The following is an 18460-nucleotide window of genomic DNA, read 5'->3' as shown; positions in this document are numbered from 1 at the left end:
ATGTCAAGCTCACTTGAAAAAGCTTTTGTGTGGCCACTGCCTTGTCGCTGCCGCCCATCCGTTTCTCCTGGCTCCAGCCACCTGTAAGTGAAGCCAGCCAGACGAGTTTGCTGAAACCTCCGCAAGCCAGTGACCCGAGATCTCTCTATTTTAGTAACAACCAATTAAGACTACGTGAGTGATTGCTGTTATGCACACAGGGACTGAGAGACAGTCCTGCAAACCTGCAGCTGAATACATCGGTGCTCGGTGACGGGTGCTTTACCTGACCTACTAACTAACTGCCCCGCGGGGACTGCCGCCCGGGCTGGGTGGTAGTGGCTCCTGCCTCCTACAGCTTGGTCCCCGTGCTCCTCTGGCAGCACCTAGTGAAGGGGATTCAGGGTAGTTTCACAACACACCCAGTGTGATCTAACTTGAGGCTGCTGCAGAAATAGGCAGCCATTCCTTTCTCTCCTCACTTTCCCCCCCTCCACAGGCTCGGGACTCTTACCCCCCCTCTTGCAGTGTCTAATGATCACCCAACAGCGTGGTAACTATTAGTGTAAGACTAGCCTTGAGGGGGTTTGGGAGGGTTTATTCTCTTTTGGATCAGTGAGCTGATCTGGCTTGCCAGCAGCAGTTGGCACAAATATGCGAGCATTAAAAAAAAAATGTCTGGGCTGCTTTTCAGACATAGTTTGTACCTCTGATCAGAAGCCTGCCTGCGGAGCACTGTCTGTGCTGAGATGGAGTCCTCTCCTTGTTCCCCCACGTCATAAGCCTGAACCAGCTGGTGCTGTTGAATGTTCTTCCGCAATATACCAAAGTGGTGGTGCCACAAAATAGCTTTCAGAGCAGTTGTTTCTAATCTGTTTCTCTCTAAGGTTTGCTGACTTGATCATCTGGAGCAATCACTTACGGGAAAATTTTTAATATAAACTCCTTTACTGTAACCCATTATAATCCTAGAGGAGGAGGATATTATTTAGGCAAAGCAGACTGACAAAAACTTTTGAGAATGGCTCCCCTCTCTGTTAGATTTCTTCTCAGTTACGGACTTAACTAACAGAGTATGAAGTGATATTACTAGTGGTATGTCCATAAGTGGATCTTTGGAGGGTAATAGGAAGTTTTGATTTGTGTGTGCCAAGGTGAAGTTGGTGGTCTGATGTAAACCACATGCAAACTGATTCGGAGTTTGGAGTGATAGAGGTGATACATGGTGAGTGAAAGATTTTGTACAGATACAAGATGCTACTTGGAAGAACACAAGGAAAGGCTAACTGGAAGAGTAGAATTAAAAGTGGTGTTCCTCAGGGCTCTGTGTTCTTGGGACCAATGCTGTTTAACATCTTTGTCAGTGACACAGTCAATGGGATCAGGTGCCACGTCAGCAGGTTTGTCGATGCCACCAAGCTGTGTGGTGCAGTCGACACGCAGGAAGGAAGGGATGCCATCCAGAGGGAGCTGGGCAGGCTGAGAGGTGGGGCTGTGTGAACCTCATGAGGTTCAACAAGGCCAAGTGCAAGGTCCTGTGCCTGGGCCGTGGCAGTCCCAAGCACACACACAGGCTGGGTGGAGAATGGATTGAGAGCAGCCCTGAGGAGAAGGCCCTGGGGGTGCTGGTTGATGAGAAGCTCGACATGAGCCAGCAATGTGTGCCTGCAGCCCAGAAAGCCAATCGTATCCTGGGCTGCACCAAAAGCAGCATGGGCAGCAGGGCGAGGGAGGGGATTGTCCCCCTCTGCTCTGCTCTCGTAAGACCCCACCTGGAGCCTGAGTTCAGCTCTGGGGACCCTAGCACAAGAAAGACATGGACATATTGGAGAGAGTCCAGAGGAGGGCCACAAAGATGATCAAGGGGCTGGAGCACCTCTCCTATGAAGAAAGGCTGAGGGAGTTGGGGTTGTTCAGCCTGGAGAAGAGAAGGCTCCAGGGAGACCTTATAGTGGCCTTCCTGTACCTAAAGGGGGCCTGCAGGAAAGCTGGGGAGGGACTCTTTGTCAGGGAGGGTAGTGATAGGACAAGGGGTAGCCGTTTTAAGCTAAAAGGCTTTGATTAGATATTCAGAAGAAATTCTTTCCTGTGAGGGTGGTGAGGCCCTGGCACAGGTTGCCCAGAGAAGCTGTGGATGCCCCATCCCTGGAGGTGTTCAAGGCCAGGCTGGATGGGACTTTGGGCAACCTGGTCTGGTGGGAGGTGTCCCTGCCTATGGCAGGGGGTTGGAATTAGATGGTCTTTAAGGTCCCCTCCGACCCAAAACCATCAATCTGTGATGAAAAGGAAAAGGACCAAAGAAACTTAATACAGCTCACTCAGGAAATTAGAAGAGGACTTCAGAAAAATATATTGTAAAACTAACCATACCACAAATAAAAGCAGGAGAAGAAAATTTATTCCCAGCCACAGAAGACCAACTTTCTAAAAGAATGACTGACTTCTGACAAGTTGACACTGGTAGACGTTTGTTTTGAAAGACGTGAAAAGGTCACTGCAGGCTTTGAAAGATAAATTCAGTTAATGCATTTCGATTTGCTGCCTTGTTTCTTTCTGGAAGAAGAGACTGGAAAAAAAGAAGATTAAGGATATGTTAAGACTGTTTATTGGTCAGAAGAGTAAGACAGGCTTCTGGGGATGAGATAGAAAATATGCTAATGTGGTACTCTCCTGTTTTTTTTTCCCAAATCAAAGTATGATGTTCAGTCTTTGTCAGGAACTTAAAGGTTGCTCCTCCTCCAAACTTTTATTAGACCTCTGCAAGGATAAAGTTAAATTCCAGTAAAAAAAAAAAAGAATGGAGAAACTTGAAGAAGATAATTGAGCTAGAATTAATTGGCATTTCTTTTGTGAAGATGTATCGTTGCAGTGTTTGCTATTTTCTACATGGTTTTGCTGCATGTATGTACCTCCTAGGAATAATGAAACATCAACTGAATTGTTTAGGTTGAAGGTGAAATCTCCTTTCTATAATCATGTCATTGTGGTAGAGTTTAATCTTTTCTACTGTGTAGATGTGATCTAAATTTGGATAAGAATCAGCTGGCAGAAATACATGCTAAGATATGGTTGATGGCTAGAAGAAATTATAGGGCCTGATTTGGTACCTGTTTGTTCAATTGAGGGTGTCTAGGGAGCGCTCGTCACTCTAGGATGCACAAAAACTGTGTGTGCTCTAGAGCTGCCTTCTTCAGCTTGGCTCACTGTCTGCATCTCCACTTGTGCCCCTAAGTATTTGGTAATGTTGTATGTTCCAGTTCTGTTCTTTCAAAGTAAATGTAAGATTCTTAAGTTTGGAAATACCTTCTTCAAGGCTATATGATTTTGTAGAAGGTATCTTTTTTCTTACAGTATGCTTTAGCTGTTCATTTGGTCAAATGAAACGTCAAGGGACTGATGCCCAGTGTAAAGCTCAGAGCACCCTAATTTTTTGGCTGAAAAAGAATTTAAAAGGGCAGGTGGTGTCTAAAAAGCCATCCTGCTTTGAGATGTGATATGCATAGGAAAGATCTTACTTGTATATCACGTAGCATAGGTTTTATTGGTATCCCAAGAACAATTTGTAATAGATATCTTACCTATGACTTCTGAAGTTAATTAAATGTGAGCAGCTGAGTGATAAATATGGAAAGGTGTTGGTTTTGAGTGTGGTTTTCTCAGAGAAAACATGGGTGTGGTGTAGATTGTCAGTTTTTGCACCTCATTTTCTTTCAGCTTTTAGATTAATGTTTTCTCTGTTGTGAGTTTGACCCTCATCTGCAGCATCCAGTGCACTTTCTAATGACACTAACGCAATTTGTGCACTTACTTACCCTTTCTTACAGCTGTGCCTTTTGTTGGATATCCTAACCTACGTCATTTGAGTGCAAGTGATCTTAATCCGTGTGTATTTTTCTAGTCTTCTTATCCCTTACTGGGGCAGGATAAAAGCTGCTTGAATTCTTTTGAAATCTGTGTAAATACAGTGTGGTGTCTGTAGAGATATGAGGCTGCTGTGCCTTAGTGAGAGTGGAGTTTCTTGGATACAGTTCATATATGAAGATACAGAAATGCAATTTTGTTTATAAACAGCGGGTCTGACAGGATAAAAGTATAAAAAGGGAATTATAATTATCAGCACCTCTTAATTGAAGATGAGGTACCACTCATCAAATATTTGTATAAAGAGTAAGAGTTTCTTTTGGAGAAAATGTTTTTTCAAGGAATTCAAAGTAGACTGGGCAGGTGGACAGCTGCTGTGCGTTGCAGATTGCTGATACTTAGTGAGGGATCAGACTGCATTTAGTACTTCTGGGTGATGCTAAAAGCTGCACTATGAAGGTAATGTTGCTCCATACAGAGATTTGGTCTCTGTATTATTGCATAAAATAATTATAAACAAGATAAATTCTATGGTGTAGTGATTATATCTGTGCTAATATCTGTTTAAGTGCAGTAAAAGGGTTTTTCAGAATTGGTCTTAGTTTAAATTTCTTTGATGTAAATGCCAACACATCACTGTTGGAGGAAAATAAGGTTGTCAGCTTAAGTCTATCCTCATAATTTCTTCAATAATAAAAAGAAGCAGTTAAAAATCAGTATCTGTGATGCTACTGTAGTCAAATCCAGCAATGCTACTTTTAGCACAAGGCAGGAGGGATGATGCACGCTAGCTGTGTGATGACCTCTTTCTGGTGAGCAGTTAGTTGAGGAGAGTGGGCAGCAGCAAGATTTCCTTCTTCCTCCTCCTCTTCTGCCTCCATGCTGTTGTTGGCTCTTCTTTTTAACCAGTATAACTCAGTCCTAAATATTCACCTTGGTGACACTTCCTTAAAACACCATAAATGCTTGCAAATTAACTACAGGAAAGCATCCTGAGCACAGAGAGCATCATGAGTTAAAGTTACTGTGCTCTTTTGAAGGGACAACAAGATATTTGTCAAACTTAACCTTCATTTTTACACAATAGAGTGCAAGAAAAATAATTAAATTTAGATAACAAACAGTATTTCTGGAGGAAAAAAAACAGTTATCTGTGGTTGAAAAACTGCATGTATTTTGGTTGACAGATGTTATTATGTTTCATTGTTTCTAGTATCTTTTGAGAACGTTAGAATTCAAAACATGTTGTTCTGATAGCTTAAAACTTGGTTGATTTTTTTTGCTTTGTTTTGTTTAAAAAATCATGTTAATTTTGAAAGTATTTGCTATAAAATTTCATATGCTTGAGCTTGAAAAATCAGCATGCCTTCACTAGCTAGCATAAAAAGTGTGGCTTAATTTTCAAAGACTTGAAAATAAAGAGGGACTTGTTCACAAAGTGCATAATGAAATTAACATTCAATATGCGCTTTAAAAATACTTTTTGTTTCACTTTCTTTCTGTTCTACTCAAGTTTTTGCACTGTATTCATCCTGGCAGTACCGGGCTCCTATTTTTTTTTTTTTAGGGGGGGAGGAATATGTTCTAGCACGTTTCCCTATATAGCTTTCTTCATGTTTCCTACTTCCCTCGTCTCAGTTACTGTTTACTTTCACCTAAACACTGCTCTGCCACCCCTCATATGTCTTTCCTCTATATGGATACGGTAAAATATGCAGGCTTAGTTGCTTTTCTTTTGCTGCGGGTAGGAATTTTTACTGTTCCATCTTTGTGCAGTTAATGTTTAGGTAGCCACCTACGTACAAGTATTTCTAGAGCTTATTGCTGGCTTTTTTCATAGGTTTATTGGAACTCAGGAGGACTAAGAACAACCAGATTCTGTTATCTGCACTGTTTCTTCCATGTTCCTGCATACCGAAAAGGAAAACAGATGTGATTCTAGTTACTGTGCTTCCTTGGGCGTGCAAGCTACGGTGGGGGCTAGGGACAGCCACCTATGTACAGAGAGAGCTCAGTGTTGTTTTGGTACATTTTGGAGGACTGTCTTCATAAATACCTTTTGCACTTATATATACTTAGAATCAATAGAAAGAGCTGTTTGCTTAGTGGATTTTTTTTTTCCTCATCTCTGTGTTTTACTGCTCGGTTAGCTTTGGGAGTATTTGGTAATTTTGAAGCAAAGGTGTGTGACTGTTCAAGATGCTTTCATAACAGCTTCAAGAGGGAGAATCGGGATAAGCTGGATTTGCTGCTGTTTCTTGCATAGTGAAGGATATAAAAATCTTTTCAAATCAGTCCATAATTTAGAAAAAACATACTCTGAAACTTGGATTCAGCTAGTGAAAATTGAAAAGAAATTGTCACTTCCTATTTTCTTAAAATAATTTTGGTCATCTGTTTCTCAACTATTATTTCTTATTCATTTTTTAAAAATATTTCTACCCATTTGAAATTCTCAGTTCTTGTAGTTTGCAAGAAGAAATCACCTGAGATCTCTGGTTGATATATCAGCTGTCTGAAAATCTTTCACTCGTGCATTTCAGGAGAAATAATTGTCCAGTTTTGCCAAATAATCCTAACTGGCCTTCTTTAACCTGGTGTTTTGTGTAGCTGCTAGCTGTAGCTCTTAGGGGGAACAGTCCTCTTCAGGAAGTGCTGCAGCTTTTGTTCTCCCAAATGAGAAAGATGTGATTGAGAGTCTTCTAGAATTTGCAAACAAACATAACCTTAAAAATTCCCAAGTTTTATTATGATTCAATTGTAATTTAAATGGCTTCGTAGTGGCCTGTCTCCTTACGTCCACTTTGACTTGATCCTGAATGCTTAGAGATAGCAGGTTGAGGCACAGTGGTGGCTGACAGCATAAGATGGCAGTTTGCAAAGTTCCTGAGTAAGACTTCCTGTGAATTTGACTTGTTTCTCAGGCCAGTTGATTTCTTCTACATCAGTCTTAAAATCATTCAGCACAAAGTATTCTTGGCCCAATGAAATTTGTGTAGTTTTGGTTCTGATATTTAACATGGAGCCTTCATTTTCCTCTTTAATACATCTGATATATTAAATACGTCAGATTAATACATCTCGAGAGAAAAGTCAACTGCAGGAATGTTTCATCTGTATAGAGATGGAAACAGGGGAAATTATCTGTAGCTGGTCGCTGGAATGAGTGAAGAGGCCCCAGCTGTGCAGAGCGGCCTGCTGCCTGCCCTGGTTCACCCGTCACCTTGTGGGGCAAGGAGAACTCAGCCATCCGAGGTGATACCTGTGAGGCACTTGCCTCACGTTGGGTGTTTGCTTCAATTTTGTATGATTTAAGTTGTGTTTTGGTTTTAAATTTAAAAAGGCCTTTCTTTACTCTGTTATTTTGAGCGATTATGTTGAGCAGTGCACCTGAACGGTGTAAGAATCACGTAGAGGCTGTGATCTTATCTCTTGATATCTTGTTACCCAGGTTGTATATAGGTAGTTACTGCTTTGCTTAAGTATATGTATATATATTTTTTTCTGTAAATTTAACAAAACAAAAAGCTAAACAAACCAAAAATGGTTTTGAGAAGGGCTAGGCAGCTTGAGGTAGCATTTCCACTTTGGTCTGAGTTAATAACAGTGTTGGCAAGAATTTAAATTTGAAGTGAAACTCTTCTGGTAGTGGTTACGTGAAGAAATATTCCCAGACACTGCAACCAATAGAAGGTCTCAAAGGGATCGGGTGTTACAGTTTTAGTGTACTTTAACTTAAAAATAAAGAGCAATATAAAAATTTTATAGTTTTAAGTTGTTAGATGTGGCTTGAAGGTCTGATTGATTGGCCAGATTTTGATGTCTTTTTACTAGTAATTTGAATGATTTACAAAGATGTACTTCTAAAAGTTTTTCAAGGCGTTATTCAAAAAATACAGCAAAATTAATTGGCAAGCTGTGCTAAAAGAAGGCAATTAAAATATATATTCCAAAGATTTGCAACTTTTTAATTTCTTTTTACCTCCTGTGAACTGTGGGGCAGATGTTTGGTTTGTTTGTGTCTCCACATGGTTGCACAGCTGCCGTGAACACGGTGACACTTTTTCCATCTTTGGCTCCACATTATCATTCAAAAAAGGCACTTGTGGAATTAATTTGAACTCCAGCACCTATGGATTTAAAAAGAAAAAAAGAAAAGAAAACAAAACAAAACAGCTGGGCTTATCTGAAATGGGTAATTAGTTAAAAGCTCTTGGGAGATCAGTTGTGCTGTTGGTTGGTGCCCTGCTAACATTAAATCTTGTTTCCCTGCACGGCCAACCTAGACATGCTTATTTCAAATATAAGAGATGTTTTAGGAGGGTCTCTCACCTCACATTTTTGGGGGTTAGAGGATCGTGTCCAGTGGTCTGACGAAGCGGCAGGCAGCACTCATTTCTGCTGCTGAGCAGAAGGTGAGGTGAGTCCAGCAAGCAGTTGTAATGAACTGAATCAATTCAGGAGCCACGTCTCTGCCCTGCCTCTTGCTTGCCATGGTTTTTGTGACCTTCAGGTTCAGCGAGTACTTAAAGTTAATTATATCCCTAATTACTTCGCAAACTTGTTTCCAGATATGGTGAACTGGGACAAGGTTTGAATGTAAATGAATGCCCCTTTCTTTTGCCAAAGTAAATAGTATTAAAATGTTTTCTGAGCATAGCTAGCTGGTTGCAACTGAAGAAGTTTAGAAAATCCGAAGTTTGAGATTCAGAAGTAAATGCTTCCTAAATCCCTGAGTTTGCATATACTGTCTTCAGAGAGGCATCTTCCTCTCACCTTACTTTGTGTCTCTATATGCATTTTGTTAATAAATTTTCAACCGAAAGAATCATCAGTTGAAGACGATTATTCATTTTATTTTTTATTCAGACTGTAGGCCAAGTTGTAGGGTAAAATTTTTAACTTGCAGTTCCTGAGCTTAGTTTCAATAAGGACTCACTGGCTTTCATACAGTAATCTCAGAGGGTTATTATTTATTGTCTCAGGGATACTGAGATCCCATCTCTTTATTAAAAAAGTTTAAATGTACTTTTCATAATGCGATGGAAGAGAGTCTGGGTTACATAATAATGATTTTAAATAAGCACTTCATCTTTTTTTTTTCAAGGTCATTAACTTCAGCTTATACTTTTATAGTTATTGAGGAATATATAGCAATGATTCCTAAAACAGAGATTTCAGATAGAAGTATTTTCACCTTCCTAAAGCAGTGCTATCACAAAAGCAAACTTGTTCTTCCAGTCTTACCCAGACTGCATAACGCTTGTCATGGAAACATCAGGGCAAAAGTGTCAGGGACGATTTTGTTTTCCTGCTCTTGTCTTCCCTGGTATTTGTAGGATACTTGTGATTCTTTATACTTGGACCACAGCAGTATCTAAAGTAGGTGCTTTAGCTTGAATATTAACGCTTGAAAGCTTTGTCCCCCCAAATAAGCATGGTATAGATCAAACTACTGTTCTCTTCTCATTTACTTACATTTTGAATGAGCACCTACCAGAATATTATATAAATTGTCATATTTTCCTGAATTATTCTTTTATAGCTGTCTGTTGAACATAGCTATATCACAACAAACAAATTACAAAAGACGCAAATTTAAGTGCCATTCCAAAATGTTTTACAAGTGGGTGACTGTGGAGGTCCAATTTTTTTTTTTTTAACTTTTCCATTGCATCCTACTTTGCATAAAGCATCTCTTTCTGGACTTGGTATCAAAGGGCACAGTTTTAGACTTATATTGCACTGTTCCAGTTTCTTTTTCACTGTATACCATGTAGATGTATCAATTAAATATCAGCTGAGGAAATTAAAGTTATATTTTGCTTGCTTATTTTAGAAAGGTGAAATTTCAAGTTGAAAGTAATAACTATTTGATAAAGCTTTTAAAAAGCAATTGTTTGCTTTCATTTTGAAACGTGGATAACTTTAAATATGCATACATACTTACACAAAATAATACACTGTTGCATCTGAAATTTTCAGTTATATGGTACCAGAATAACTGAAATGTCAAATATGCCCATATTCAAAATCATAATATTAATTAACATTTAGCCTGAAGTACAGTTCGTTTGGAAAGTGGTTTAAAAAATAAACCTTCTGATTTGTAGGGTTATTTTTGTGCTGACTTTTGCTCAGCTATGCCTTAAAAACACAGAGCATCGTTCTCTTGATCTCCTACCAGATCTGTTTTCTCTCTGTACATGATGCAGAGTCAGGCCACCTACACATCTGAAATGGTTGTTCTCCCTTCCCATGACAGTGCCAGGTTTCCTAATTAAAGTTACCATCCTGTAGGCACCAGGGTAACTTCATGTACCATCTGAACCTTGTCATTGCTTTGCTGAAACTATTGTTACTGTAAAGGAAAATAAACAAATGCATAAACTTGTTCAGGTTAGGGACATCTGTTATTGAATGGCATGAAAAACAGAACAAACATTTGTTTTCATTAGCAGGTTTAGAAGGTTTCTTTAGAAGAGTTGGCATTTGAATATTTTTTTAGACTGGGTATTCCTGTTTCATTATTCATCCCTGCGGTGCTGGTAGCAGAAGGTTGCCTGGATGGAGTGGCCAAGGGAAGGCTGAGAAAGGACCATCACCACGGAGACGTTCTCACTTCCCCAGCAAGTCAGCTTTCTCCTACTTCTTTCACCCCTTCAGTTCGAATGTGAATTTGGAGCAGGTTCACCAATTCATTTGTTCATCAAGTGGTTCTTCCTTTTCTGTCTCAGTAAAACCAAAACCTTGTAAGCACATGCAAAGGGGAACTCAGTAACTCCACTTCTCCAGCCCTACTGATCCTCCAACTTGGCTGGTCTCATTTTGGTGTGTGAGCTGCTTTATTTTTGGATTTTACTTTAAAGTAAAAACCATGAAGTTGTTCATATGGCTAAATAACTTTCTGAAGTGCCTTTTGTTCATTTCCGTACACTTTCTTATACACTGTTCCTTCTATCAGGAGCAGTCTTATGCCCTGTATCTTACGCACTGTATCCTTTTATCTATATGTCTAGAACTGAATGAACAGGTTGAACAAAATACAACCACTTCAGTGAGGTACGTATTTTCCTTACAAAAGTTGCTTATTTTTTCCCTGCAGGCATTAGGTTAGAAACAGGTAAAATCACTTTTTATAAGAACCAATTTTATGTTTATTTTAGAAAAAAAAAATTGAAAAGTACCTGAATGCTGACTTGGGATTTTTTTTAATAACTATATTTTTTTTGGTGGTTGACTTTGCTTTTGAGTCCAAAGTTTTGACATTGCTAGAAAGTTATGTTTCCCTGTTGTTTTTGCCTGTTCAGCAAATAACCTGTATAGCAATTATCTGATATGTAACCTGAAATGCTGTGTAACTCTTGAAACAGTGGAACCAGTATTGTTGAGAAAATTAGTTACTTTGAATTAATTTTTCATTCAAGCAGAAGTTAATTCTTTAAGCTCAAAAGAGGTTAAGAGTCACAGCAACGCTCTTTCAAGAGGAATAGAATAAAAACAGCACAACATACCAGCATCAAAGCTAGTAGTGTCAACTGATGGTATGTGTCCCAGGAGATATAGTTACACTTCTGGGAATTCATTTCCATTTTGTGGCCTGTCAGTCATTACTTTTTCTTGACTTAATTGCAGAGGTTTAATAACAAGTGCTGTTAAAATCATACATCAGAAAAAAGAGAAGAAGGAGGATCCTTGAAGCGCCAAGTTGTTGAATAAAGATAAGGAAAAAATTATCTTAGGTCTGGCATCTGTCATTAGTAACTGGCAGTAGTTAAACAGAAATATTTTCAAGTATTTGTATGAGTGGTGGATTAATTTTGTGATCGATTTCTGCATAATTTGACATTCCACCGTAGTGAGGTTAAAAAAGCGCTTTTGATTTCCGATACCTGTTACCAAGTGGGTAACTAGTTCTTCAAGTCTGAGTATTTCCTTTTATTTTTTTTCCTTAAATATATGGAAGGTGTAAATTAAGCTCTGCAAGACAGAAGGTGTGTTTGTAATGTTGTGCTTTGCTGAGTGCTATTGTGGCTCAAACAGTTTAATTTGTTAGGGAAATAGAAATGTTATGGTCGGAAAGTATAAGACTATTCTGTATTGTTCATTTCTTCTTAGAAGCCGACTACATTTTATTCTGCAGGTCCTCAGTAGTTTCATAGGCTTATGGTTTAAAACTGTGAAATAACTTAATCCTTTCTTGATTTATTGTTGGAATCCATCCATTTGACTTAATCTGAAATTCAGAAATCAATTCCACTGAGTCCAGGTTGTTGCATCCTAAGATAGTAGTACTTCAAATAACAAACCAGTTAGACATGTGGGACTTGAATAAAGTGCAAAGTACTGCTTGCTTGCTCTCTCTCATTTCCCCAACAAAAGCTAACTTTGGGAATACTTAGGATCAGAGATGATTTTGGTTTTATTAATTTTATGAACCTGCCTTAGAGTCATCATTTCAAGGAATATATGGGTATAGAAAGAATGATTACAGAAGGATGGTGTACCACTAAATATGGATGTTCTAGGAAGAGTGGCTTAATACGTGGAGCTCATGGGTATTGGTGTTTCAGCCGTTGTTTGTATGTTTGATTTTGTTCATCACCTAACCATTTTCTTCTTTCAGTTCATGCAAGTGTGTATTTAAATATGACTGGAAATCTTTGTGCCAAACTGAAGTTCTATTCATGTAAATGGGTAGTATGATAAAAAGACATGTAGGTATTCAGGGATTGTAGGTAGTCATGAGGTTTTTTTTGCTTATACGAAATATGGTCGCTTCTATTAATTGTATGTGTACATATATATATCCATTGCATGTGATATCCTAGTGGCTGCTATTTTTTGCATCAGCTTTATTATGTTGAAGTTCCCCTTCTCTTTTTGTTTACCAAAAAGTTTGTTTTTCCTTTTCTATTGGCAGGTATTTAATTAGCCAAGGAGCACATGTAGGAGCTGTAAATAGTGAAGGAGACACTCCATTAGATATTGCTGAAGAAGAAGCAATGGAAGAGCTGCTTCAGAATGAAGTAAATAGACAAGGTAATTTTGAATATGAAAGGCTGTTTTTGTTTATCAAACACTAAATATGCTTTTGAAAACTCGTGTTAAATTATCAACTTTAAATTCAATTATTTTTTAAAGAGGGTTGTCAATACAATGTACAGTGCTGAAGCTGTGTTCCAGGCATTTTAAGTCATCCCAGCCCTTTGAGAAGAAAGAACTTGGAAGTACTGAACCCAGGTGTTGGTTGCATTCCTATATTCACACACCTCAACAGAATTTACCTGGTGTTCAGATAGTATGGATGGTATACGGTCCATCTGGGATGTAGTCTTCTATATCCCAGCTTTAAACTGTGTCTGAAGCAAGACATCTGTATTGAAGTAAATTACCGTGGGAGGGAAGTAGGCACTTTTACAGTGACTCAGATGTCAGTGTTAGCATGAAGTGAATCCAGCCCAAAGGGAACTCCTTTCCATTGAAAGCTTAGAATAACTGAAACAAGAGTAAACAACTATACCGTGTTACATAAACCACGCTTTGCATCTAGTTCTGACCTTCCGAGTACCGTTCTGCTATGCCAAATGTCTGAAACTACTTCATAGGATAAGGAGTCTTAAACTGTTTTAGGCCTGACAACCAGTCAGGAAACTTTAAGCTCAATCTGGTAATTTGTGTGCCCTCCTGAGAGCACCATGCAGGTGAGCATTCATGTAACAGTTAATGGAAAGGTATCAAATTTTGATAGTATCATTTTAAAACATATATCCTAAATATGTCCACTTTACTCCTAGAAAATGGGTGGGGCAATGCTAGCAGTGACATCTTTGCAAGAGGGACTGGCCTCTAAAAAACCATATTGATCCATTTTTCTCTGATTCATTTTTCTCTGATCCTTTTTACCTCCTTACATTGCTATTTCCCATTTTGCAATCTTCAAGTGGTTTTTCCAGGGTTTTTGAAAGTTTCAGGTTTTCCCATTCCACAGATGGGAGAACATTCAGATGTTGTTGACTCATCGTCCTGAGTCTGATAGGCATGCATTACTATCCCAAAACTCTAAGTACAAGAAGAGGGATGGTGTAGTCTGACTTACATCATACTCTGAAGGAAGATGGCAGTCTGTAAAGACAGAGCCTTTGTGAGGGGCATGCTAGGGAGCTGCATCTCCATTACTTCTGGCCATCTTACTCTCTCTTAAAAGTCTTCTTCCTACGTTACTTTTTTGTAGCATTGATTTTATATCTCTAAAACAGATTTACATAATGTAATAGTAAACAAGAATTGCTTCAGGCTTTGCCGTGATTTAATTTGTATGCTTAAACCTGTTTAATGCCCAAAGGAAATGTTGAAAAGAAAGTGGTGACATGATATACAGGGAAATAAGAGATGGGTGCTAATACATAGAAGCAGACTGTAGATTCAACAGAGGCTTTGATTCAATTATTTATTGCTGCTAACTTAATTTTAATTGATAGGTCTTATAGCTAGCACATAAAAGACTCCAGATTAGATAGATATGAATATTTTTTCGTCAATTTTAATTAGTTTGGAAAAAAGCACAGTTGTTATTATTTTTTTATTTTTATTTTTTTTAAGAATACTGTTAATCCTTGATGGAGAGTCACTTCTGGAATGTACCTCAGTCTAAATTCTTTGTGTAGTTTTTGATGCGTTTGACTTTACTGGCATACTATATTAATTGGCTGTAGTTCTTTGTAAAACTGGCATTATTGAGAAAAAGAACTCTTGCAAAGTCTCCCTTATATGTTCTTGATAATACATTGTTATGTTTTTATGTACATTTTTTACAGTGCAGATTCAACATTAATTTTTATTCTTTTTTCAAGTTTAATTATTTTGAACAGCCCAATTGTAAAATCAGCATTGGTAACCTAAACTAAATGCAACAATTCATTGAAAATTTCAGTGTAGTTTACATATTTTATATTTAAAGCTTACAGTAGAATATCTGTGGCACTGTTTTTACAAGCCTGAGAAGAAAGGAGATGTTCCCACAGTGTAGCTGTTAGCTTCCAAAGGGATAATCCAGGCTATTTTAAAATACTGAATTTCAGTTGCTATGGAAAACCTATTTTTCAAGCACTCCTGCTACGTGTTTATGCCAGTTAACTGGATTGGCTGAAGGTTTTTCAGAAGACTGGTCTCTCTGATGATTCAAGAAATATATTTGTGAGGGAGGCACCATGTAAGGTGAGAAACTTCCTAGGACTCTGCTTCAAAGTGGTTTGACTGCCCTCTGGAGAACAGGGGACTTCATGATGTCCTGAAGAGTGACCACACTTCGAACATTTGTGACAGCATTTCTGCCTTCCTGCTGCTAACGGTGCTCTAAAGTCTAACCTACATACATAAATATGTATGTAGGTTATGTATATATATAGGTTATGTGTATATATATATATACATATATGTCTGTATATATATATGTAGGTTATGTGTGTGTATATATATATATACATATACGTACACACACACGTTTTATATATACATATATGTGCACGTATACTTGGAACTGGTATTAATGCTTGCTTATAGGCCTGTTACAGAACTTGGAAAAGTCTATATTCTTTGCTGTTAAATCTATCTAGAACTAGTTTTGCAAGGTTTCAACCTAGGTATTTCATGTGTGCTTTGTTTTATATGAATTATTCTTTTCATTGTTTTATATATACATATTTCATATGTAGAATATATATATATCTTCTACCTAGTTTCTTTGAGTGTAAGACCACTTAGAAGTTGCAGTTTTGTGGAAACAGGGAAGAAGGCAAGTAGCATCCCTCCTTCTGAATTTGTGTCTGAAGATATAAAAACTAAGGGTTTTTACCTGAAGGGATAAAATCACAGGAAATATTTAATGATCATGAATGAGGATGGAATAGAAAGAGTATGAATCTGAGTATGAAATGGGAGTGTATATCTTAATAAATCACAAGACACATGAGCCTCAGCATAAAATTTTTAATAATGTGCATTTGGTGGCATCCTTAACTTGCACATAAAGTAATATTACATACAGAATGACTGTTTAGCCATGATCATGGTCACTTGAAAAGTGCCCAATTGTACATAGGTTGTGGCTAGAGAAGTTCAAATTTCTAAAATAACTTAATCATTTATGTTGGTGTGGATTTAACACTGATGTATTGTGACAGTTTCATCTTTGAACGTACATGTGGTTAAATGCAAATATGCTTCCAGCTTTACCATTGCTCCTTGTATAAAATAAAGCAATACTGCAGTTTTGATAAACCAAATCACCTGTGGGGTCTCTGGAACATTAAACCCCATTTCAGTGTTACTGGTAGTGGAAAATAAGCCAATTTATTTTGAAAAGGAACAAACCTGGGTGCCAAAAATCTTACCCCTGTGTAGATATAACATGCAGCGTGACAATTATGTAGGCATTTTCTCTCTTTCTTGTTTTTGGCAACTTTTTAATGTATATTTATTCCTACATTTATTATTGTTTCTTTTTTTGCATTGCTTAGTTAATGCGATGAATATGGCTTCCTACATATTGGCATCAGCAGTCAGGGCTATTTTGTGGATCAGTCTGATCTGATTCATTGTGAATTCAGATATTTTGAAGTGATGATGTTTGACATTGTTTCTGTTAGAGATCTGAGGAGAATCACCATACTAGATTATCCTTTTTGCTGCTTCTGCAGATCTTGAGTCTATATAGGAAAAGTTTAAACCACAGTCTTTCAGTTCAGCCTTCATTAGTTTGTTTGTATTTATGACCAATTTTCACAAACATTGAGTTACTTTTTAAGGATATATCTAACTACAGCACTAAAAATGGGAGCTTCTGGAGACGCTAAATTCACAGACAGAAATTGTAGAATAGAATACAATTCAGCTCTATGTGACATTGCAGGCTTAATAGAGAGAAGGATCCAAAGTGTTTGCTCATCCTATTCTAGCATTCAGATTACAAAATCTGAACTGTCTAGAGAGAAGGTGGTCAGCTATCCCAGTTAAGCTTCCTGTTTTACATGTCCTTTTGGTAGGAGTATTGGACACAAAAGAATAGAACTTGCCTGTTATTATTGTCTTCCTTCAGTTATTCCCATCTCCTCGTGCAACACTTCTAAAGTGTGACCCTTGGTTCAGGCTTCTTCTCTCTTTTCTTGTGTCCTCTGATGTGGGCCACAGGTCCCGCAACGAGACCACCTTGTTGTATTCTGCTGAGCATACAGCAGGCCTGTGTTGATGTAATGGGCTCTGCAGTCATTCTGAACTAACGGACTTGTTATCCTATAGATGAAGCCACAGCACTCTGATAATAGGGAAAGCATTTTTCTACCCGAACCTTCAAAGGAGAATAAAGATTGTTTGCTGAATTTTGTCTAATTTGGACTAATTTTGCAACATTCTCTAATATTTTTATATTGGTTTTGGTATATAAATAAAGCTACATTTATTACATTATTTCTAGAGTGAACAAGTAATGGCTTAATTATTTTTAAGCTTAAAACACAATTTAATTTTAAACTTCATGAGGAGGTAAATTATAAACATGCCATAGTAATATATACAGATTTTTTGACACAGATCCGAACAGAACACTTCACTAATAGGAAAACTAGCTGTTTTATGGAAGTTATTTAGGTGTAGTACTGAACAACTATAGTCTTTGCACACCATATGTTTTAACTATTTTGTGTTACACAAAAACTTCTAGCACCTGTTTTGTTGTTTCTCCATATGTCTGATGGCTTTATCATGGGCCATTCCCATGTATATAGATGCCACTGCAATCCACAGAATTTTTTACCTTTACATTAAAAGCACTGTTTCCAGTTTCTTGATGTGACACTTTATATTTCAGCTCTGTGGCGTATCAGCATACCATAGCTATGGAATCTGTCATTTGCTAGTAAAGTCTTTTCATGTGCACTGGTGAAAGCTGGCAGACTTGAGAGCTGTTTTGCTTGGCCATCGCCTCAGTCCTAGCTGCCACTTTAATCACATTTAAAGCCGGCCAGTTCTAAATGCTGCCTCTCCTTCAAGTCTTCAGTAGGGTTAAGCATTACGGTCTGAAGCGATTTTTTTAGTGCTGGCAGGCTATTTATCATCAGAAGTCTTTTAAAAAGTGTTTTTAACTGCTCAAGTGGTTATTTTGGATGGTAGGCAACATTCTCGGGAGGTGAGCTGGTGGGGAGAGGTGATGTGAGGTGAATCAGGAGGTGAGGATACGGCTCGGCACTTCCTCTGGGGCGGGAGGCAGGCCGCTTCTCATTTCCAAGGAGAAGCCAATGTTCCTCATTCTTAATTATAGGTAAATGTAATGAGACTATCTCGAATGTATTGCTTAACTCAGCTTTGTTTATGCGGCTGAAATGTGAACTATTACGTTTGTATATAAACATTAACTCGATGAAGTAAAAAGCGGGCCGCTGTTCCCGGCGGTATCTATGAAACATGCCTTTATATGGCCGAGCCGCGCTCAGGCTGATTCAGCGCCTCAGGTCCCGCTCGGCTCTGCTGTCTGCTCCCCGCGCAGCCCGGCGTGTCAGACCTCCGCACAGCTGCTGACTGACACGTCTTGATCAGGAGAAATGAGAGCATTTCGCAGTAAATTATT

The 18460-nt window shown here is 38.3% G+C and overlaps 1 protein-coding gene across 6 annotated transcripts in view; it reads left to right on the top strand.

Moving 5' to 3' along the window:
- PPP1R12A (protein phosphatase 1 regulatory subunit 12A) overlaps window positions 1-18460 on the top strand; it is a 129640-nt gene that overhangs the window by 50901 nt on the left and 60279 nt on the right. For all 6 annotated transcript variants that reach the window (XM_083837997.1, XM_083838001.1, XM_083837999.1 and 3 more), the window contains exon 3: window positions 12764-12882. In XM_083837997.1, the coding sequence (XP_083694123.1) occupies window positions 12764-12882 (119 nt within the window). The remainder of the gene's footprint in view (window positions 1-12763; window positions 12883-18460) is intronic.

Source organism: Anser anser, assembly GCF_964211835.1.
Source record: "Anser anser genome assembly, chromosome: 1".
NCBI classification, from domain to species: domain Eukaryota; kingdom Metazoa; phylum Chordata; class Aves; order Anseriformes; family Anatidae; genus Anser; species Anser anser.
The sequence above is the reverse complement of the archived record's forward strand: the minus strand, read 5'-3'. Positions and strand labels throughout refer to the sequence as shown.